The sequence below is a fragment of the Hydractinia symbiolongicarpus genome, chromosome 9 (genome assembly GCF_029227915.1).
Source record: "Hydractinia symbiolongicarpus strain clone_291-10 chromosome 9, HSymV2.1, whole genome shotgun sequence".
Taxonomy (NCBI): Eukaryota; Metazoa; Cnidaria; class Hydrozoa; order Anthoathecata; family Hydractiniidae; genus Hydractinia; species Hydractinia symbiolongicarpus.
The window spans coordinates 19,366,529-19,390,471 of record NC_079883.1 but is presented as its reverse complement, the minus strand read 5'-3'; the positions used below and the strand labels follow the sequence as shown (position 1 = coordinate 19,390,471).

General features: G+C 34.3%; 3 protein-coding genes across 4 annotated transcripts; all 3 read left to right on the top strand.

The window, feature by feature from the left end:
* Nucleotides 1–2,021: 2,021 nt before the first annotated feature.
* Nucleotides 2,022–3,054, top strand: LOC130656120 (THAP domain-containing protein 10-like). Its single transcript, XM_057458939.1, has 2 exons — nt 2,022–2,519; nt 2,680–3,054. Exons 1-2 carry the CDS (start codon nt 2,184–2,186, stop codon nt 3,040–3,042), a joined length of 699 nt encoding a protein of 232 aa, XP_057314922.1. The 5' UTR covers nt 2,022–2,183; the 3' UTR covers nt 3,043–3,054.
* On the top strand, nt 3,046–5,150 carry LOC130656122 (uncharacterized). The gene is made up of 3 exons (XM_057458940.1): nt 3,046–3,417; nt 3,492–4,195; nt 4,682–5,150. Exons 1-2 carry the CDS (start codon nt 3,193–3,195, stop codon nt 3,771–3,773), a joined length of 507 nt encoding a protein of 168 aa, XP_057314923.1. The 5' UTR covers nt 3,046–3,192; the 3' UTR covers nt 3,774–4,195; nt 4,682–5,150.
* LOC130656119 (protein FAM161A-like) lies at nt 4,261–22,638 on the top strand. Of its 2 annotated transcripts, XM_057458938.1 has the most exons (5): nt 4,261–4,413; nt 5,737–6,302; nt 20,319–21,459; nt 21,660–21,866; nt 22,014–22,638. In XM_057458938.1, the coding sequence occupies exons 2-5, from the start codon at nt 5,750–5,752 to the stop codon at nt 22,501–22,503; spliced, it is 2,391 nt and encodes a 796-aa protein (XP_057314921.1). In that variant the 5' UTR covers nt 4,261–4,413; nt 5,737–5,749; the 3' UTR covers nt 22,504–22,638. The 2 variants fall into 2 exon arrangements, with proteins under 2 accessions (XP_057314921.1, XP_057314920.1); XM_057458937.1 differs by lacking the exon at nt 4,261–4,413 and having other exon boundaries at nt 5,703–6,302.
* The last annotated feature ends 1,305 nt before the right edge of the window (nt 22,639–23,943 follow it).

The following is a 23,943-nucleotide window of genomic DNA, read 5'->3' as shown; positions in this document are numbered from 1 at the left end:
CTCTAGGACTCTCCATCTACGCCATGGCCCCTCCTGGAAATAATAGACAGGGTATATCCCTCGATACTTGTGAGGCTAGCTATGTAAAATATGCACATCTATCTATCTATCTATCTTTTTTTTCTACCGAAATTTTGAGAATCTCAATAATTCTCTTGGTATACTACCTCCAAACTCGTCCCCAGCGCTTTTTGTCTCTTTTCTTTTTTATGAACGCCGTTCAGTAAAAAAAGGAGACAAAAGGCGCTGGAGACGAGTTTGAAAAATTAAATTATAGTATGTAAACTATGCAACCATATTAGTTAGCTGGCTAAACTTCTCATCCAATGAAGTCACCAGCTAGCTAGCTAACTAATAATGTGGTTGAATATGATTTATCTGATTCCTAACATGGTCTCCTGTTTAATCTATTATAGTGGTGCCGTAGATTAGTGGTTATAGCTCTGGTACTTGGGAGGCCGGGGTTCGATTCCTCTTGACGGCAATTCAACATGGCTGAGTGAATGTTACCATAGCCCCGGGTTAACCCAAGCCATGTGAGGAAAATTGGGGAGATGGCACACTGCGTGGGCCGTTTGATGTTGCCAGGAGTTGTCTAGTGGAGCGCAGGCCCTAATTGGATCTGCATAGCTCAAAATGAGCATTAAACACTCTAGGACTCTCCATCATCTAAGCCACCCAGTGAACACAAAGACGTCTTAAAGACGAATTTTCTCGCCTCTAACTCGTCCAGACATCTTTCGACTAAAAAAAGACGTTTCAAAAACGTCTTTTTTTGGTCTCTGTGAGACAAGTAAAATCTCGTTCAAAATAAACGTTTTAAAGACGTGTTTATTTCGTCTCCGTAAGACCAGTAAAATCTTTTTGAAATAAACGTCTTAAAGACGTCTTAATTTGACCTCTGTAAGACCAGTAGAATAGAAGGTTTTATCACAAAACTGCCACAAACTCGGAATAGAATGACTCAAAGACGTCTTTTCTTGTCTTTTTAAAAACCGCTAGAAGTCTGTCGAAAACACTTTTTATGCCTCATTTTTCAAGAGTTTGAAAATATAACAGTTCGAAAAATACAACCGCCAGCCTCAGATTTTGTGAAAATTACCAAGTGTGATATTTTCTACGCATTGAGTAATTGGTATACACTTGATTTTTATGAGAAACATTTTATAGAAAAAAAAAACATGGGTAAGATTTGCTGGAAATTAAAAAAACAATAAGAACATTGACAAGTTTGGATCTCTTGGCTCTTATGAGAAAGTTTAACCAACTTTCCTAATTCAATAAAACCTATTAAGCCCTTGGGGAAGTTGTGTTATTACTGCACTTGTTAACTGTCTGTAATTTCTTTTTGTTTTGAAAATAACTCATGACGATGCAAATAACGTTATTTCTATGCCCATTCGCAAAAATTGGCGTCCAAATAAATGCTTTTGATATTTCAGAGCTTCTCATACAGAGGTAGCCAAAGATTCGAATTACAACTGTCTAAAAAAGGATACATTTTACAATGAAAACAGCGTTTAAAAGACTGCATAGAATGAACTTGTGAAGAACATCGTTCTATTTCAACAAATGTTGCATTTGACATTTACTTTTGAACAGAAAAAAATGTGCAAAATTAAAGGGACTGTCCGGTAAAAAAATAAGTTTTATTATATCAACTAATATGTACTTATTACTAAAGAATATCTGCATCTTTTAAAACATAATATATTAATACGCTTATGTAAGTTGTTTTCTTTTTTTCAATTCCCTCGTGAAGCATCACCTTTGGATCGCCATTTTGTTTGAATAATTCAGCATGAATGAGAGGCTAAACACACATGTTTCCCCTGACGTAGCACAATGGTGAGAAAATCAAAACAAAACGCGCTAGCCCGTTAAAGGATAGACCGGAACAAAAAATCTTATTGACTTATTTTATTTTCGTTTATTATTTTTTAAGTCAGTTAATACCGCCGTGTAGCATATATTCGGAAATGTGTTATAAATAATTTATCAGATTTCACAGGTTCTGTTATTATTCGCTAAAGGCGCTTCGCTGAAGATAAAATTTAAAGATCAAAATGTAAAAGAGGCCGCTTCATTACGCAATTTCCCCTAGAAAGCAAACTAAATAACATTTTTGTTTCTTTTTGTGAAACAACTCTGAACGGAGAAAGGTCGAAAAACTTGCTGTTAGTATGGCCTACTGTTCGGCGTACGGTTGTAAAAACAACATTAAGTCAAACAAAGATAAAAGCTTCTTTCTAATGCCTAAGAATCCTGAAGTTAGCAAAGCCTGGATTGCCGCAATTAACAGAACAAAGCTGCCAGCTAAAGTATTTCTATGCTCTGACCATTTTGAAGAAACCTGCTTTGACCCAAGCTGGAAACTTCAGAATGAATTATTTTATAAAGATCGTCCTTGCAAACGCCGGTTGATTCAAAATTCTGTGCCGACAATTTGTTGTCATAAGACTGCCCCTAAGGAACGTACATCCTCCACATCGCGAGCCAAACGAAGTCAATCTAAAGACGTAAGCAAATCCGTTTTTTTTTATCAGAATGTTAATCTTGAAAATTAATTTCCTCGTATTTTGCTATTGGTATTGACAAAGCCTTGAATGTTCTTAACATTTCTCGAGTATATCATCTTCGTTCCCATTCCTTTTTATTACTTCGTTCGATCGTTATTAGTTGGTGAAGTCAGCCTTGGTTGAAGATTCTGAGCAATTATGTTTAATCGATAATGAAGTTGAATTTGAAGTTGAATCCAAATTATCAATTGGAATACAGGCCATACCAAAAACACAAACGAGTGCAACCCAATATAAAGATACGTCAGTACGAAGTACATGTACACAAACGTTGTGTTCTGTAGCAGATGCGCAAACGCAAACCCAAGTAGCTGTTGTACATGCTTCTTGTCAAACTGAAAATGAAACGGACACAGATAACGGTATGGCTTTCGACTTTATTTCATTTTCATGCTTAACCGAAGTGGCAAATTATTTTGTAATTTTTAAGAATGTATATGTTTTCAGATTCAAATTGTACTGATTCCTCATTTAATTAGAGTTAGTTGAAAGATTTACGTCGATAATTCACCACTCTGTCAACAGACATACCTTTACCCACAACAAGACATACAAAGCTTGCGACCATCCAAGATTAAATGAGGAAGAGACAGAAAGAAAAAAGTGGCTTGTGATGGGTTCTGAAGCTCACAACAAATTGGTTAAAATTGTGACACAGCCTTGCCTTGTAAAAGATCTTGAAAAGCTTACGGAGCAAATCAACACTACCCTCTTGGAAGTTTTTCATTCACTGAAAATTAGGTACTTGCCAAAGTCAACCTTTTTTAAAATGGAAAAGATGCTCGCTGGTACCCAACTCGCTATTTTAGATCACAACCACAACATCAACAGAGAACAGGTATATAAAACATTGCAAATTTTATGTTTTTGATATTAAATATGCAATATTTTGTGTGCTCTGATAATCTTTAGAAACACTCAGTTAACGAAGAAGGAATTCGGAAACCACTTTTCAAAGTCGCGTATTCCAAACCGAACAAAAGATTTGTATCCAAAATTGTGAAAGTTGATAAGGATTATGGCTACTTACACTATATCCTGCAAAAAATAATGAAACGCGCCGAATGTAAAAAAAAAGTTTCAGAAAGAAATCGGATGAAACGCCAACTGTCGTTAAAGATTACTCCCGATGACAGGCCACCTCGCGAAGAAATTATTGAAAAATCGACCAAATATAAACGTATAAAATTGTAAATATAAAATTTCTAATACACGTTTTTAATTTTTAAGCAATCCGATGAATACTTCTTCTAACGTTTCTTAAATTTGCACAAAAAAATCTATTACTACGTTTCTTAAAAAACAGATTCTTATACGAAAAAAATGTGTATGACTTTTGTAAATATGTACAAGTAGTGTATATAATAACTATTCGTCTTCTATCTCCGCTATCCAAGAAAAAAAAGTTTTTTTAAATAAGTTTTTAAACAGTTAACTTCTAGGGGGGTTCATATTTGTACTGAAAACGCTACACACTTTCGCTACATAGTCTGTTTTTCACCACTGTTCTACGTCACATGCATAATTACGCATATTAAATTTTTAACCCAGGCCGTTTTGCGCGCATTTGCAGCAACAAGACGAAGCCATGCTTTAACAACATCTACGATAAAAAGGTTTGTTTATATATGTGATTAAGTGAATAATATCAAAAAAGAAAGGTATTTTCTATGTCATAATTTTAAATTACAAATAATATTTTAAAATAATTTTTCACCGGACAGTCCCTTTAAGAAGTAAAAAAACATTGTGTGCAATAAAACAACAAGTAAATAGCAAAGCAAAAGGCTGTTTTTACCCGAGATATAAATAGACAATAATTTGATGATTAAAAGTGAGTATCTTAGATTTTTGTTGTACTTTCTTGTGTAGAAACATTTGCGATTTTTGGTTTTTTTCGCAGATTATGCTTGCTTATTTTTAGCCAGTTTTAAATCAAGTAGGGCCTGAATACTTTGAATGCTTAGTTTTAACTTCACTGTCCCTTTCCCTTTAAGTGTACATTACACATGTTCTAAAGTTCCAGACCTGTAAAGTTTATTTTTATAAATAAAACAGTAGCTACTTTATATATTGGTTTATTGGTTAAAATTTTATTAAAGGGTTGTTTGGAATATATCTTCAAAGAAAGCGCATTATCCAACGTGCACAATATGACAGACATTATCTTTAAGCAGGCTCAGACCAAAGTGTTAATGGTGACAAAAATAAAATGACACTGTTGTTCAAGACAACCTTCAAAGATACTAACTGTTATTGTACATGTTCAACAATTTTAATTTTGTAGTATTAGCTACACTGTATATTTTGTGTTATGTATGCTATTTTATAAGCAACAACAGGGAAAACAAGAATATTAGTTTTAGTTTAGAAACTTTCCTTGTTCTAAAAGATGGACTTCCCTCAGTGGATGATCAATGCGCAACCGATAAGCTACAATTGAGCCCTTAAAACAGAAAAACCTAAGCTGCACTGAGCCAAACTGCTGCTCTGCTTACAAAAAAGTGTTGTATGTCATATTATTAAAACTTTTATTTATTTATATGATAGAAATATAAATTTTACCTTAAATACTTCATTATCGTTTTATTAACCTATCTATCTAATCTATCTAATCTTTTGACGACCTGCCCAGTCTTAAATTGGCTGGCCAGTCTTAAAACCGGCCATTTATTATGGGCAGTGTCCTAAGATTGGGCAGAACATGATCATTTATTGTGTTATATATATTGTCCATTTGTTTAAAAAAACATTGCTAGGTAATTCATAACATTTATATTCATCAAATGGGATCAAGCTGGTTCTCACTCACTCACGAGAAATCGTACTTTTCTCACCTCCTATTTGTGACAAGGTGTAAAGGTGCCTCTGATAGGCCACTCTCCTCCAGTTCTATCCTAAAACCACCAATGCTGCTAACCTTCATGGATCTTTCAGTAGATTTGTGATCTTTGGTAGCAGAATACAGTTTGCTAATGATACAATTTCAGTAGACTTGCATACCATGTTTGGCTTTGCCAAACTGGTGTCACTATCAACATTGTCACTTTTTCTCTTTGCATTTTTTGAATGTTTATCCAGATATTTTGGGTTAGCATTGTAAAGTATATTATATATATTTAATGTTTTTGCATATGTATATACAACTATTTTTTAGATGACCATACATAATGTCAGCACATTTCTCTGCAAGTTTTATAAACTCCTGCCTAATTGCACCAAGGCACCCTAAAACAAAATTACCAACAACAGTAGTGGAAAGAAATTCATTAGGTTTTAATGACCATGCTGCAAGTCTACCAGATAAAAATATTGACGAGAAATCGAGCCAAACTTGTAGAAATTATAATAAAATCAAATCAGAGAGAGTAATTCAGACCTATGAAGCCTGTCGTTCAGTTACATTTCAACATGTCAAAGAAAAGAGAAACAGACTTTTTTCTACCACAAGTGTAAAAAACAAGTCTGGTGAGAACTTTCTACTCTTTGACTCTCGAAATTCAGAGACACTGAAAGATTTAATCAATGACGACGATCAGTTTCTCCAACATCTTCAGTCGCTTAAAGCAGAAAATAAAAAGACTTTAAAAACATTAGAACGACTATACAATCAGTCCTACTTAAAGGTGGGAAATAGCTCCAATCGCTTCAAAGATGAATATGATTTTCAAACTCAAAGAGGAAATAACCCCACACTAAACGATTACACTGTTGGATATAATAGTAGGTGTTTTATTTTTAGTTTGTTTTATTTAATACCAAATGAATCCCAAGGTACTTTTACAAGTTAGACTTACCTGAAAGATTTTCATGAGAAATTCCCAATGACATATTCACTATTTGTTAAAAGTTCATGCAACCCCAGATATCGTTTTTCTTTCGTTATTTGTATTCAGCAGGTGTGTGCGTGATTTTTTTTATTTCATGTTAGAAAGATTTTATTTTAAGAAACAGGTTATAAAATTTATCGATCTATAACATGTCGACTTGGGTGGGTATGATGCACAAATGAGTATTACCAACCTTGTTCCCAGTTATACATAAAAAGAAAAATCTAACAATTGTTCGGATGATTATATGAATTAAAAAAGAAAAGGATTGCATCAATGCATTCCACGAGACAGAAATTACTGTCTAATTAAAGTTGCTTTTCTTATGATATTCTTCCAATATGTAGCGCAAACATCAACGCTGTGGTTCTTTCGCAATTTCAAATTTAGACTATGCTAACCTTCTCCCCAGACCTTTCGGTTCATAACTGCTCTGCACTTCCATGATAAGAGCTTTCAAAGGCTTTAACTATGATCAGGAAAAAAGATTGTAAAAAAATTTTGTTTTACCTTGCTGCAAGAAGGCTTCTGTACTGGCTATAACAGTAGAAATAATTAAAGCATTGCTTACAAAATACGTAATAGGATCACGTAAAAAAGACTGAAACTAGTATGAAAATTTTGAACCTAAAATTGCGGTTGAGCGAAAAGAAAAATAAATATATCTGAAGTCACATAAAGTGAATATAATATTTAGAATTTTTATACCAATCTTTTGAGGGAGTCCAACTTGTAACCTCAGGATTTCTTTAAGGAAAGTAATTTTGCAGGAACTAATTTGCGTGTATTTCTGTCAATTTCGCAAAAATTAGTTCCCACAAGAATTATTGGAAGATTCGCAAAAATTAATTCCCATCCGACATACTAACTGCAGGGTTGGATCATTTAAAATATAGCCCTTTGGAAATTTTGGCAATTAATGATGGAACCCTAAATTGGGTGGGGTTAGACTAAACAGGTTTTGTCTTATTAAGACATGCTATGGTCTCCAATTATTTTGTCAAATGAAGAAACTGTCTGTTCCGCCTGTAAGTGCAGTTTTGCAGACTTGCTCCATCCGTGCTCCGTCGGCAATCACCTCCGCATTAGTTAAGAACCGCATGGCTGGATTTCTTGTGTAAGACCTGGTTACCAACGACGAAGGGGCCAGGCAATAGAGATTCATGTCTACATAGTTCTTTTAACTAAGTCAGGAGTCGGTGAATTAGCTAGAATGGTCAGGCTGGCTATGAATAGGCTTGCTTGTGCCGACCTTACCGACCTGTCAGATCGGTTTGCCGACACGCTTGAGTCTGAATGGTGCCTTGACTCAAGTCCGCTATTACATTGAGATAACTAGGGGATGTATTCTGCAGTGATTGTGATCTGTCAATGTACAGTAGCGGAAGAAACTGCCCAATTTCTTTGACCAACCTTACTATTTCCTGATTGTATATGCCCACCATTTTTAGCAAATATGTCAAAGCAACCATATTGTTTATCTAAAAATGAGTTGACTTCACCTGTCTATTGTTTGCGAAGGTAAATATCTGGCGTTTGCTCATTCAAATGCGTCCCATTAATTAAGGCAAGATTGTCCTAGCACCAGATTATTTCCTGTAATGATTCCCTGTTCAGAGTTATTACAGAATTGTGTGTTTTGCCTAACTTGATTTTACGTATCTGCTGTAACGATGTTGTAGTCTTACAGGTACTGCTTGAGCGGCAAATGACAATTTCCCTATTAGATTTGTCAATTCTGAAAGTGTTATGTTTGGATGATTTAAAAACGTTTGACATTTTTAAACCAAGTTGTCCACCTTGTTTTGATGTAACAACAATTTGAGAAACTCTACGTTCCCCCGGTTGCATCTGGGACTTCGTCTGGTTCATAACGAAGGTTAGGTGTTGCTACAGGAAGATGAAAGTGTCTCGTGCCATGTTCAGAAATTCTACTTTCTGCGACATCAATACCATTTCATCCAAATAAACAGTGACCCTTATGTTTATCCTACTTATAATTTTCTTAATTTGTAAAATTCAACGGTGCTGGACTTAGACCCAAACACATACTCAGGAACTCGTACAGATTTCCTTGCCACACAAATGGCAGAGACTTTCGAGACCTCTTCCTTATTGAAACGCTGAAATGGGCATCTTTGAGACCATCTTACATAAATTATATCTTTTCTTAATAGATGTTGAAAAGGTAAAGTCCCAATATTTTTAAATGTTGATATGACAGGGGCTGATTTTAACGGCGGCCACTTCAGCACTTGCCTAAGTAGAATTTGCTGTTGCGTCAATCCTGTGTATCTAAAATTAGTAATTGGTCTAAAGGCAACGCATAATTTTATTATAAGCGTTTGATAAGGTGTCTTTGCGCCCAGGATCCGAGTTAATAATTTTATATCCACTCAAGAGTGTCCGCTGAGGCTTGACTCACCTTCAATGTGTTTTGCTGAAATACTATGGTTTTCGCAGTAGTCATAATGCATATTGCCGTATTTCGCTGATTTTGTTACTCTCGATTCCTTTGTTTTCTACCCTAAAATCAGTCGAAGTGTGGACTATTGGACCCTCTTAAAACAAAAAAATTGTGATGTCAAGGAGAATCTTGCCAACTTGTAGATTTTTGAACTCTCTTAAAACAAAAGTATTTGTGCGTCAAGTCAAATCTCGCCGAAGTCGTCGAAATTTACGGTAACAGAAATATTGATATTAGGGGATGGGTGTGTGGAAATAATTTACTCTTTCGATTGTTATTGCTTTACGGTAGCCGATCCGTTGATAGGTTCGACTAACTTTGGCAAGCTGCAATTCCGAAGTTTCCTTCCAATTCAACATGTCTACTGAAAAAAGGCTGAGGAATCGTTTTGTACTAACTTGCAGAAGTAAATGGAAGTTTAGAATATATGATTGCAGAATGAAGATTGAGCAATGTTGCTAAGAAGAAACATTACTGAATAACTTTTTTTCTCTGTGATGCTTTTGATTGCAGAAGAAAAGCAGTTTGGCAGAAAAGCAGGCTTTGGCTTGACAAAAATCATAGCATCAACTCAATGACTACACTTTCAGGTACATCTATTGATCTTAGAGTAAGATACAAGAGTTGCTTTGTACTGCTGTGCTAGCAAGTTGAACGTAAAACTGTTTATAGTTTCACTTTTGGCAAACTTGAAATAGCTTTGTGTCAAATTCAGAAAGCTCTGTGGTTTTTATTAATTTTTTTTTAAAAAGCGTATTTTTTAAACTTCATTCTCATTTTCTATGAATAAAAAATAGAAATACAAACAAAAAAGATAAAATACAATATCAATAATAATAATGTATTTTTTATGAAATTTTAACATTTTCATCTTCATTTTCATCGTCGTTGTCTCCGCTACTCATTCAGGAGCAGCATTTACAACATCACTTTCATCAATTTTAAACGGATTGATGTCTGTTTCAGTCAAAATTGATTGGTGACTTTTTAAAATTTCCCTTTCTGCCTTGCAAGGTTGATTTTCTTTAAACCAATGGATTAATTCATCTTCTCACCCTACAGTAATAACGCGCATGAAAGATTTTTTTATTGTTTTTGGACTGATTTTTTACCATGCCTCGAGGATCCAGTTTACAATCGTGCAACGGGGAGGCGGCTTCGGATTCCCTGCAGGAGTAAGCAGGTGGATTCCTTCGTCAGCCAACCACTGCTCGTACTTTTCCGCTGCATAAACCTTGATCGGCTTGTTCCAGCTCACGTCTGTTGCCTGTATATATACTGTACAGCCAACAGGAACAATAGCAATTTCAATCTTCTTAGCATTGAGGGAGGATTTCACACTATTTTTAATATGGCACTCGTACGAGTCTCATATAAGGTAACGACGACGAAATGAAAATGTTCCAAGAACTTTATTTACCCAAGCGTGTGTTAATTGCTTCCCCATAAGGGGCGGCTCTCAGGCGTGAATAAAAAAGATTTTTTGCTGAGCGAAATCTTGCGTTTCGTGCTGTGCTACTTGATTTCGTGTAAACAAACTACTTAAGTAGTACAGCTTCGAAGTAGAACAAACTTCAAAATAAACGAATAGAACCTAAGAAAAGTTAATTGTGAAGCTGTACCTAAAAGCCAGGTTTGTGACATCAAACTGTTATGGCGGCGACCATAGAAAGGTGTGAGTGAGTATCACTGGTGTAACTGACACTGATGCGATGAAGAATCTTTTAATGATGAGAACTTTATACATTCTTGCATTACATAGCTGTGAAAAACACTTGTTGATAATGTTGATAGCCAGCTATAGATCAATTTCCATGCTGGACTCATCATTTGAACACTGCTAGAAAAAGCCTACACCCTGGAGGTAGCTTCTAGCTATATGTCTATGTAATGTAAGTAGCTGCAGTATTTTAATTGTTTTTCTTTAAGTGAAGTTCTGTAAAGTCCTTTAAAGTAGTCACCTGAATTTCAGCTCTGCAAAAAGAATGTGTAAGTTTGGATTTGGGAAAGAGGGAGCACTCGCATTTTTCCAAACACGCAATACACCTTTACGATAATTCAATTGTACATGCGTTCCTACGGCTCTCCATCGTTTTACAATATCGGAAAAAAGGAGGTAAAAATCGTGTTTTTATGAGAGTTTGTTAAAGACGAAAGCGTGTTTTCTCCAGTTTTTTAACTTCCGTCGTATCAATTTCTTTCAAATTTTCAGGAAACGTTAATAATAATAAGATACAACTTATGTGTACTTTTCATTAAAAACAAAACGCGGCAAGAAAAGTTATCACGAAAAAACGTGTTTTCTCCTAATAAACTCTTATGTGTGATGTTTACCTCCTCCGATCGCAAAATAGGCTGCGATGGAGTGTTAGTTTTCCCGAATTATCGTAAAGGTGTATTAACGTTCGGCTAAACTTCAGAAAATGTACACAAAAAAATTTAATAAAATAGAAACTGCAACAAGGTGTAACGCACTTACTCACCGAGACCACTTGGACATTCTCATTCTTTGTGTTTAGTAGAAGTGCGTATTTGCGTTTGCAGCTTTTATATGATGTTTGGAGATTTTTTTTTTTTTAAGTGACTATCTGCGTTCAAGGGTTTACATATCTACGCTTTAAAATATTATTGCAGTTTTTTTATGTATCTTTTCTGCAAAAAATGCGTGGTTATTTCAACTTTATTCAAGTAATGTGTTATAATTAATATTCATTAAGTTGATTTTTGGGGAGAGGTGATCTGTACGTTCGGGAAAGGGGTAAGTCAAAAGCAAAGCATAAAATGGAGTATAAGATTGACGATTTATAGTACGTATGCATTTTTGAATAGACCCATTATAGGGTCATTCCATGCCAAATGAACGAAAATCAAGGGACTTTCCATGTCGACCCTCACAGATTTTCTTGAAACTTTTACCACAAGTTTATATCAATAAGATATGGAAATTCTGAAATTTTTAACTTCCTACCTCGAGTGGTTCCCAGGATTTGACCTTTAGAAATTTTCCCCATTCTGGCCATTTCTTAATATTAACAAAATCCTCTGTTTTCAGCATGCCATAATTTCATGTATGGACACCCAATATCTCTGAAAGTCTGTAATATCATAGTATTCCATCCATATTTTTTAAAGAAACCAAAACTGATATTAGAAAATTTTTAGAATTCCGCCATTATGGATCAGAAAATGCTTGAAAATGCTTTTAGATGTTTTTTTTAGTATTTTGATGCTCCAGTAACTCAAATATCAAGGTGAGATAAGGTCCATACTTGTTTTTTCTTTTAGAACAAGCACTTTTCCATCATTTAATCTAAATTGAATCATTTTATTTTGATGGGGTTTCAAAATATGACCTTCCAAAGTATTGCCTGGACAGAATTTCCAAAATTTTCACAAAATTTGGGAGGAAAAAAAGTACTGCAAGAAATAATTTTCAGTTTGGAAAATTTAATAAGATAATCTTCACAATATTATTATGGACTGGAAAGAAAAAAATCTTGGGACTTTGTATATTTTTATACATATCTGTGTTTTTAAATGTAGTGAATGAAAAAATGATTGTGTGCAATAATTTTTTTGTCATTTTTATGCCTCTGCAACCGAAATTGTTATGATGAATAATGTTCATGTTTAATTTTTATCTTTAAACCTATGGTTTACTATCACTAAATTAAACCACAGCCATTGTATATCAATGATGTTTCAAATTATGACCATCCAAAGTAGCAACCACATAAAATCTCTAAAACATGTACATCTGGGTAATAAAATTAAAAATAGCACAACATTTTAGATTTTGATGGCTATTATTTCAATGAAAAATGTTGATAAGCTCTCCACTTACTGAATTTTTGTTAAGTAAACCAAATAGTTTGTTCATTGTAATCATAACATTTTAAGCATCTTATAATTGATGAGATTTCAAATTATGACCTTTTTAAAATATAGATTAAACAATGAAAGTTTCCTTTGGTAAATCTCTACTAGAAATTAAAAAAAAGGTTGCGAAACATTTCGCAAGTTGCAAGCAAAATTAAACTATCCAATACTTTGTCCCTAGCGCTTCTTGTTTCTTTGGCGCTAACATCTTCCGAAATACATCAAAATTGAATATCATATAGAAGAACCCTGGGGACGAGGTAGGAAAATGAACGCTCTGCAGAACAATTCGTTGCGCAAAAACAGTTTTTTTTTGCGAATAGACTGCGCGAGTATTTGATGTGCGTGGGATATTCTTTTCAAAATGTGCGAGAAAATTAGATTACGCGAAACTAACAAAAACGAATAACGCGTGTTAAAATTTTGTACCGCCTTTTCTCACAGAATGATAAAAGTAAAGAGCGCAATACAAAACTACACTTTTAGCAGTATTCCGAAAGATATGTAATACATCGAGTTGTACAACCCGCAGAAGTTGGTCCTAACGTTAACGATTTCGTAAATGACCTTACAACAAAACAGTATTTTTTTCACGTAAAAGTACCGGCACTAGAAGCCACAGAATCTGCTGGAACGAATTTCGAAAACTCACGGGAGACAATAAAACAAAAACAAACAAATCAAAACAGTTTTTTAACTTTATCAAGATTTATTAAATAGCTTCAAATTTGGGCAGAAAAACAATAACGGTTTTGCCTTCTTTTCACCACCCACATTGGAAGATTATATCACTCACTCCCATTGTACACAATCTAAAAGAAAAAGAAAACATTTTCATATAGTGAAGCTTCCAGTGCCTTTAAGGGATGGCTAAGTCAATGGAATTGAAAGCACTGTTTTTCATCTCATAAATAATTAAGGCTAATTCGGAAAAGTATAAAAGAAAACACTAAACAATTTGGCAACTTTACTAATTTTATATGCAAAGTTCAGTTTCCAATTCTAACAAAATCATTTTAAAAGTGTTTATTTTTTCAGGATTTGATTGATGCAAGGCCAAGGGAAATTAAATAAGTTTATTGTCCCATTCAAAAACATATGCTTCTCATCATTGAGGTTTTTTTCAACCAACATTAATGTAATCACCCAGAGGAAATTATAATGTCTCTTGTCTGTGTTTTAAAAGCTGAGTACACAAATACACAAATATTACAAGTGCTGAACTTTGGCAATCATATTTTGCAATCAGACCCTTTTAAAAACTATGCTGAATCATGTCAATTATTAAATTCGGCACTAATAGAAAAGCACCTTGGATAGGATTCTTTGTTGGATGAATAAAATGACTGACAAATGGTTTATCGTGAATGAAATGGTAATTTTTACACAAATAATTTAAAAAATAATAAACTTTTTTATGTGGGTTGTTCTCAAACACATGTGGGCGGTGGACAAGAAACTGTGATGTAATTTCTCTTGGTCTATTATTCCTGAGAATATTCTAAAAAAAGAGGGTGTCAATAAGCTGCAAACGGCCACATATATAAGGGCGAGTTCGGGCAACTTTTCCAATTAAATTAGTGGTTGTCTTCCAAAACCGCCAGCACTTTCCTGAACTTGCCTGGAGCATTTCCAAAATTCAATTCCTTGTAACATACCTTGTGGACGATAGTTGGAAAAATATGCTTTAAGAGAAAGGAGTTAATAAAGTTTAAAAGTTATTTATAAAGTAAATTTTATCAAAAACCATCAAAAACAGTTCTTTTAAGAACTTTGCTACCACATACTTTATTTTATGGTCTATGTGGGTTTTTTCGGGTGAATACTTCAATTTTTTTTTTAAACGCTAAACTTGCCCAAAAACGCCTGCACGTTACACGGCGTATGCAGCTTATCAGCACCCTTGTTCTAAAATTACAAGCAGTTTCGAAGATGCCCACGCCGTTTAGAGGACGTGTGCGGCTTGGGCATCCTTGGAGTTCTGTTTAATGACAGTTTTAATGTCGTTTTAAACCTTGTTCTCAGGGAGGGTGTACGGACAACTAATTCCTATTGACAATTACATTGCTGTTGGTCTGATAGCAAAAGTGGATATTCTTTTTAATTACTGTAACAGGTTACTTATATAATAAATAAAAAACTGTGATAAAAAACGGTTGGTTGGGTCACTCTAGCACCCAGAGCTATTTGTTTTGTCTGCGCCCTAGCTACAGGTTTTCCTATATCTGGCTATCAGTTAGGTAGTAATACAGCTTCTCCATATGTATTCTACAAATTACTTTCAATTCTTTTATACAAAACTGAGCTCTAGCTAGCTACCTTTCGTGTGATTAAGCCTTACCTTGATTTGGATAAAACGAATTAAAATTGATAATATTGTATTCTTGCATCTTCTTAGAAACAATAAAATAAAACACAGCTCGGCGCCTTATAATTGTACAAATTAATTCAATATTTCTTTAGCAAATGGTACCTTACACAGGAGCTTTCCAATCCAACTCAAATCTCCAGAAAAAGCACAGCAACAAAAAAGCTTAAAATACACAAGTAAAGTCAATTGGAAACAGGACTAGCAATAAATTTTTTCAAAGAAGAAAACTGTTTTAATACTATTTCATTAAAATACAACTATAATAGTATTAGAAACAAAACTGCAAAATAATTAAGTAATTATTTATACAATAATTAGCTATAATACAAAGAAATAAGGCATATTTTAGGTCTGTAAAATATACGTGTCTAAAATGCCGACTACCGTTTCTTGTTCACGGCATATTCCTCTTTGTGTGTTCAAGTTCGGCGGACGTATAATCCGGACCAAAAGACGGGGGGGGGGGGTCAGAATCCGGGGGTGGGGGGTACGAGCCGTACTTATTGCATTTTTCACTAGACTTATACTTTAACCCCTCGGTCAAAACTTATTTGTTTTATTAGAAAAAAAAATACCCTAGCTTTATGTGCAAAAATATCAGTCCTATTTCTTTACGCTGATGATTTTTTTTCTATCGAAATTTTGAGAATCTCAATAATTCTCTTGGTATACCTCGCGTGTAGGAAACGTGCTCCACAATTTCGCTTCGCTCGCCAAGCTCAATTTTTTCGCAATAAATATTATGATAAAGTTCTAATTGAGTAACTACTTGGCACAATACCTGTCTTCCCAGGATGGTCCATTGGAATCACAAGATGGAATAATTTAATCCTCAGACAGGTATTGTGTCAACTAGTTACTTAATAAGAACTATCTCATGATATATATGGATTTTATGATATTTATAGACTTCATGAGGGGATTTTAAGGGGATTTTCAATAGATTTTCAATTTTCCAAAAATAGTTTATATTCCCAGTAGGGTCCATTAGAAAGAGAAAGTGGAACAATTTAATCCTCAGACAGGTATTGTGCCAAGTAGTTACTCAATTAGAACTTTATCATAATATTTATAGAGATTTACCAAAGGAAACTTTCATTGTTTAATCTATATTTTAAAAAGGTCATAATTTGAAATCTCATCAATTATAAGATGCTTAAAATTTTATGATTACAATGAACAAACTATTTGGTTTACTTAACAAAAATTCAGTAAGTGGAGAGCTTATCAACATTTTCATTGAAATAATAGCCATCAAAATCTAAAAAGTTGTGCTATTTTTAATTTTATTACCCAGATGTACATGTTTTAGAGATTTTATGTGGTTGCTACTTTGGATGGTCATAATTTGAAACATCATTGATATATAATGGCTGTGGTTTAATTTAGTGCTAGTAAACCATAGGTTTAAAGATAAAAATTAAACATGAACATTATTCATCATAACAATTTCGGTTGCAGAGGCATAAAAATCACAAAAAAATTATTGCACACAATCATTTTTTTTTAAAAAAAGAATTCACTACATTTGAAAACACAGATATGTATAAAAATATACAAAGTCCCAAGATTTTTTTCTTTCCAGTCCATAATAATATTGTGAAGATTATCTTATTAAATTTTCCAAACTGAAAATTATTTCTTGCAGTACTTTTTTTCCTCCCAAATTTTGTGAAAATTTTGGAAATTCTGTCCAGGCAATACTTTGGAAGGTCATATTTTAAAACCCCATAAAAATAAAATGATTAAGTTTAAATTAAATGATGGAAAATTATTAGTTTTAAAAGAAAAAAATAGTATAGACCTTTTCACACTTTGATATTTGGGTAAACGAGGCATCAAAATCCTCAAAAAATTACTTGCATGCATTTTTTTCGAAAATCAACCATATTTAAATGTAAGGTTATGTATACAAGCACTCAGAATCCCAAGATTTCTTTTCTTTTAAGTGCTGATGGATACTTTGAAGATTATCTGCCGAAATTTTCAAAGCCAGAAAATTTTTCCCGCGCTGCTTTTTTTCACCTGGAATTTTGTGAAAATTTAGGAAATTCTGTGTGGGTGGTACTTCGGAAGGTCATATTTTGAAACCCCATCAAAATAAAATGATTCAATTTAGATTAAATGATGGAAAAGTGTTTGTTCTAAAAGAAAAAACAAGTGTGGACCTTATCTCATCTTGATATTTGAGTTACTGGAGCATCAAAATACTAAAAAAAACATCTAAAAGCATTTTCAAGCATTTTCTGATCCATAATGGCGGAATTCTAAAAATTTTCTAATATCAGTTTTGGTTTCTTTAAAAAATATGGATGGAATACTATGATATTACAGACTTTCAAAGACATTGGGTGTCCATACATGAAATTATGGCATGCTGAAAACAGAGGATTTTGTTAATATTAAGAAATGGCCAGAATGGGGAAAATTTCTAAAGGTCATATCCTGGGAACCACTCGAGGTAGGAAGTTAAAAATTTCAGAATTTCCATATCTTATTGATATAAACTTGTGGTAAAATTTTCAAGAAAATCTGTGAGGGTCGACATAAAAGCATTGGTTAAGTTGGCATGGAATGACCCTATAGTAGTTGTTGACAAATGATTTTTGTCTGTTTTACCCGCATGTGACTGATTAATTCTTGAGCTATAACTTCATTTTTGGATTGCTTATTTGATCAATTATATAATTTTTGAGTCAAAAAAGGACAAATTTGATGAAGATCCTAACTGGAAAAATAAAGGACGTACTTGTAAATGATTAAAGGAAAATCAGAATAAAACAGAGTTCAAGTGCGCCATAAGAAGTCATCATGTGTATAAAACAACATGCACTCCTACACTGAATGAAAAACTTCTTTGCAATTAAGGAATATCTGTCATGCCTGACAACAATATTTTTTTCATGTTTTGAGTTGAGTTTTTAAGATGAGATAGCGCCAAATTTAATAATAAATCTTCAACATTATTTATGAATCTTTATTTTCTTTATTTTTTTACTCACAAATTTGTTCATTAAGTTCAGTAATATAAAATAATAAAAATATGTTCGTCACATGTTGTTTAAGATTTTTATTTTGATGTTCAACTTTTTCTTGTTTAATTATTCTGTAGGTATTGACCCGTGATCATCGCATTAACGAGAAAATATACCTCATTGTTATTTAATTTAGCCACCCACTTAGCAAGTGTGTAAAATACTAAATTATAAATAATTCAGCACTTATAAAGCTCTGAACAAAACTGATATTTTTAACAGACTGCTTTATATGTTGAGTCTAGTGTGTTGTCGTTCTGCAAAGTTTTATGTGATAATACCTTTTTTGTGTGTAAAACATTACTTTTATAACTCTATTTTCAATATCGAAATAGTCTTAGTCTTTGTTTCAGGACTTTTTTGTTGTGATGGCTGTAACATGTTGATTCATTTATTATGGAGCAGACCAAGCCAGTCGGTCTGGTCTTCAAAATCAACACTGTCATCATGAACTTTTATTTCGCAGACGTGCCGTGCGCAGTTTGCCTCTCCTTTAAAGAAAACAGCTTTATCCTTAAGAAACTGCTTGGTTTTGGCGTCTTTATGAGCGGTTGCAGAGTACTTAACCGACGTTGGTATGTAATTGAAATACTGGCTTGTACAGTTGAGTTAACCACATTTTCTATCGCCTTCTTAAATTCGTAATTGATATGGTCACTGATGCTCTCCTTGGTGAAGTTTTTCATGGCATACCACAAGCGAGAAATAGGTCCCATGATATGCACTACTATCTCGTGAACTTTTTTCAGTATTTTTTCTCCCTAGAGCTATGTTTGGTACTGAGTTATAATATAAAATGTTTTCTCATATATTCTTTTCTTGAATGTATTCCAGGAAGACTTTCTTTAAATATTCCGACATATCGCCTGAAAGATCCCACTCGTAACTTCTTTTACTTAAACAGATGGTGAATCTTTTTCTAACTGGTTCGTGTTCATTTTCCGGCACAGAAGAATGACGTCTTTTTCGAACATCTCCTGTGCTTGTGGTAATCTCCAAATTCTTAATAATAGTACAATGTTGTTCCCCTTACCCATCTTGCTCTGCGAAGATGAAGAAAAGCAAAAAACTAAAAACGTTTTTTGTTTGACATATTATAACATATTCCAACATCCAGTGTATAGTATGACGGATATGTATGTCATTATAGCAATGGATTCAAAAGATATACGTTGCTAAGGTTCACTTATTAAAGGGGCTACAAAACGATTTAATTAGCTCAATCCCTGCACACTCTGAAGAATGGCGTGTAAAAAAACGGACTACTCAAAAGGTCAATGTGCAAGAAATAATACACGCTTTAGAACCAGATAGACGTCTAGACAACATGTTCATGAATAATTAATAATGCTTTAATAATAATAATAATAGTAAGAATATTAAATTCACGGTGCGGTAAATTTGTCTTAAAACTTTGTGGGGATACCTAACCTGGGAAGTTGAAAGATAAATAGGAGAATGGAAGTGGCTTCGCGGTATGCAACTTCGAGTAGGGATGGGGAGTTTCAGTGGATTTTTCACAGACTTTTCTATTTCTACAGTAATGTGTAAAAAGCATTTGGGAATAGGTCGAACTCAAACCACTGTGTTTAATTTTTTTTCAGCAAAGGAATATATGCTCTTGACTCTCATCCAGGTACTTGAGTTGCAAACAAGTGCCAATATTGACAGAACAGTTATTCGTTAACTGCTGCTTAGCGAATGTTGATTTGTACTTTTGTTCAAAGGGGTCATAAATACGTAACACACAAATTCGCCAATTTTCACCACCCCCTCACCCCGAAATCTAGAAACCCAATTATTTCCCTTGTTACGTAATATTTCGAATCTTAAGACCTCATCTATTCATTTCCTATAATACCAAAAACATTCATGTAACAGATAATTAGGCAAACTAGTGCTTTATTATGAGAAAAAGATATAACAGGGCCATTTATTTAGCACACATTATGACATTTTTGGTACTTTAGCATGAGAGAAATTTGACAACATGCACCAAATTTGTTTCGACGCTGGTCGTTGAAGTCGTATTTTGATTTCTTATGATGTAATGTTTTGCGCGTTTTAAATTGCTTAAAAACCTTCAGATTCTAGTGCAGTTGCGTATAAACTGGTTGCTTATAAAAAGTCCTATTTTTTTACGAATTTCTGTTTCAGTAAACGAGAATTCTTCAGTTTCCAGTGAGGATGAGCTTGATGAACAGCTTAAAGTTAAAGTTCCTGAAAGTCATGTGAATATAGTGCCTGATGAGGAGAAATCATTTCGTGGAAGGTCCTCATCCTACGACGTTATTGCAAACATGTGGGAAAACTTTTCTGTTGATGAGTATATTCCTTATACGAGACCTAAGCGAAAAGAAAAGAACTGGTCGCCGTCAATTACTATACCTGAACCGTTTCAAATGACAATTCGCGAGGAAGCTAAAGCAAAGAAGAAATCTAAGCGAATCGAGAAAATCGAGGAAGAGTTATTACAAAAAAGGTTATCAGAAGAAAAAGAAATGAAGAAGAGGGTCGTTCCAACGCCTGTACCTCCTACAACATTTCTTCCGTTGTACCAAGAAATTAACGAACACCAAAAAGAAAGAAGGTGCTATATTCAAGGTCTTAGTAAGGAGATTTTAAAATCAACTGAAAAGCCTTTCTCTTTTATCAAAAGAGAGGAAGCTAAAAAAGATATAAAACAAAGCCAGTCATTAAATAATCTGTATAAAAAACAGAACCAAAACAAGGTGGACAAACAGTTCAAAGCCAATCCGTTTCCGGATGGTCTGTTTGATTTAACCTTGGCTGATAGATTAGCAGAACAAGAGGAATATCGGAAAATAAAAATCAAACTAAGAGCAGAAGAAATGTTAGCAAGTTCCTCTTTACCACTAAATATGAAAACCCGTGGTGATATGCGATTATATCCAGAGAGTGCTAAAACCAAACGTGTGAAAAAAGAACTGCAAAAACGTAAACAAAAAAGTTTCCAACCTCACATCCATCATGATATTCCGAACTTTAAAGTTCTGCAAAATAAGTTTAAAGCTGAACTTGAAGAAAGAAAAACTGTCAACACGCCGACGATTTGCGATCCTTTTAATCTACACACTGCAAAGGTTCCAACACGTCGGTCAAAATTTCGTGCGTCCATATCATCTGAACAAGGACCGGAACGTTCTGGTAGCGGAAATAGAAGCTGTACGCCTAACAGAAGTCAAAATCTAACACGCGAATTTGACTGTTTTTATCTGAGATCAGAAAGATCACCTAGTGCAACTAGAAAAAACGAGTCTCCCGCAATCAGAATCAGGTATGCAGTTAGAAGGTTCCTACTCAAAATGATCACCCAACAATCAGATCCTCATGACAGTCAAACATTCGTAGTTGCGTGTTCAAAATTGTTTAGAGCGGTAGAGAAGTAATGACCAGCTGAGTCATTAAGAAAAATAGCGTGTGATAAAAAACCTTTTATCATCTCTTATTTCTTTTTCTTTTTTATTTTAATTTTAGTTTGACAGAAACAGCGAGGTTGCGTCAAGAACGCATACGACAAACTTTAGAAAAGACGCACCGGCAATCTCTTCGACAGAGCATCGAAGAGAAGAAGAAAAAGAAAAAGGAAAGTGGGTTAAGAAAAAAAGTGGCAAGAAAAGCTCTTGCGCAAGACCCTGGTCGAAATCGAAGGAAAGAAACGGAAGCTAAATTAAAAAGTTTTAAGTGTGTACTCTTAAGTAACTTTGAGATAACTTGTCAGTTTATAATGACGACTTTTGTAAATATATGTGTCCAAATACTCTTAGGCCGCTTTACGCTTGATAATTTATAGCGACCCGCTGATATTCTTTATTTTTTTGTTATTTACAGAGAAGCCGACAACGATCGCAGGAAGGAATATGAAGAATATTTAAAAGAAATTCACTCCAAATTGGATGAAAGGCCCCTTCTTTTTGAGCGAGAGTCACAAACAAACGCAAAACTCCGAGCACAACGTCGATACGAAGAAATCTTACAACAAGCTGGTGTCGAGGGTGATATACTACAAAGTGTGCTTAACGCCGACAGTTCAGTGGATGTGCTTGCTAACAGTTTTGACCAAAATGAAAGCGATGGAGGTAGTTATGTGGCAGATTCTTATAACCATGTTACCAGTGACGTTCAATCAGGCGGCGAGTCCGTGGAAGCTGACAAGGGCGATAAATATGAGGACAGGAGTAACAACGCCGACAGTAATGACGGTCACAGTATTAATGACGACAACAAAAATGAGGATTATGACGACAGTGATCGTGACGCTGTGTCGGATATTATACCAGATAATAGCGATGACGGTAGTTACACTTATGCAAATAAGTAACAAACGACGTTTCGACATTCAGTCGGAAGGCAAGCTGTGATACGAAAGAAAGTTTTCTAAAATATGTAAAGCAATTTTAACCTGTTTTCTGTTGACCTATTTATTTAAAAGAAATAAATACAATAAGAAAAGCAAGGGTCGACTTCGTTTTTCTCTAATTAAATAAATACTGTTTTCCCACTTGGTGCCGGAGCTTATGTCGATTTTGCTCGATATAAAACATTTCTCTTACTGTCCACTTGGGGGTGAGTGTTAACCATGAATATTTAGTTGTTAGAATTAGAAGTATTACCAATAAAGTACAAGATTTAACTAGTAGAAACCAGCAGCGAACATAAACAACAACTATTTCATGGGCCAACTTCAAATAGTAGTAATTCTTTCTCTAATTGTAGCAAACATCCATCAGCAGTGCACAATGTCACGTGGTTAAATAGAGTTAGGCATTTTCTTGACTCATAAGCAAGTGCGATATGATTGCGTAATGGTTGCGAAAAGGATAAATGATTTTTGTTTCTTTGGCGCGCCTTTATCACGTGTCCTAGTCTTTTTACGAGTGTATCGTCTTACGACTCATCACAAGTCGATAGAATTGGTACAGCTAGGATGAAGGCTTACTTTGATGCAAAACTTTCTACTTTGAAAAGACAATTTAAAGAGACATTGTATCTGAAGAAACCTCAAAGAAGAGAAAGAGAGAGCATGAATTTAAATATAAGGCGAATAAGAAGCAGTTTGAATTCAACCAAGAATTGAGAAAACCTCGAAGAAATTATGGAGTTAGTTCAAAATAGTTTTAGAAAAAGATCTACAAAGAAAATTCGAACCGCTGTAGATGAGATCAAAGCAAGAAACAAACTCATACGCATCGCTGACAAGTCACCAGGTGGGTGGGGCACAGTAGCGGAATACGAATCAGATAGTATAGCAAGTGATTCTGCAGATGAGAAAAAAAATCAGAGCAGCTGAGAAGAGAGCGTTGTCAAAACAACAAAAACGGAGAAAAATTGTTCCATCATCAACAATAAGACGTAGGGACCAACACATCAATTCATCTTCCAGGAGAAACACTTGTATTTCTTGGAGAACAGATAACAAAGCAGCAATGTATGTAAGTAAAAATGGAAGTAGCAAACCTGATTTACAAAAACTAGTTTTATTGATTTATAGTCCAATATTTCGTTGGACGTTGATCCTGATGATTGGGAAATAACTCCAAATTTTTTCGTATTTCTGAACACTAAATGGGGACCGTTTACCATCGACAGGTTCGCTAACTTTGATAACAAAAGGTTGACCGTTTTAACTCAAAATATCTCGTACCTGGTACAGAGGCTGTAGATGCTTTTTCTCAAGATTGGCGTTTCGAAAATAATTTGTTCGTCCCCCCTGCATCTCTTCTTATCAAAGTATTAAATCTTCGAACGAAATCCGAGGGGT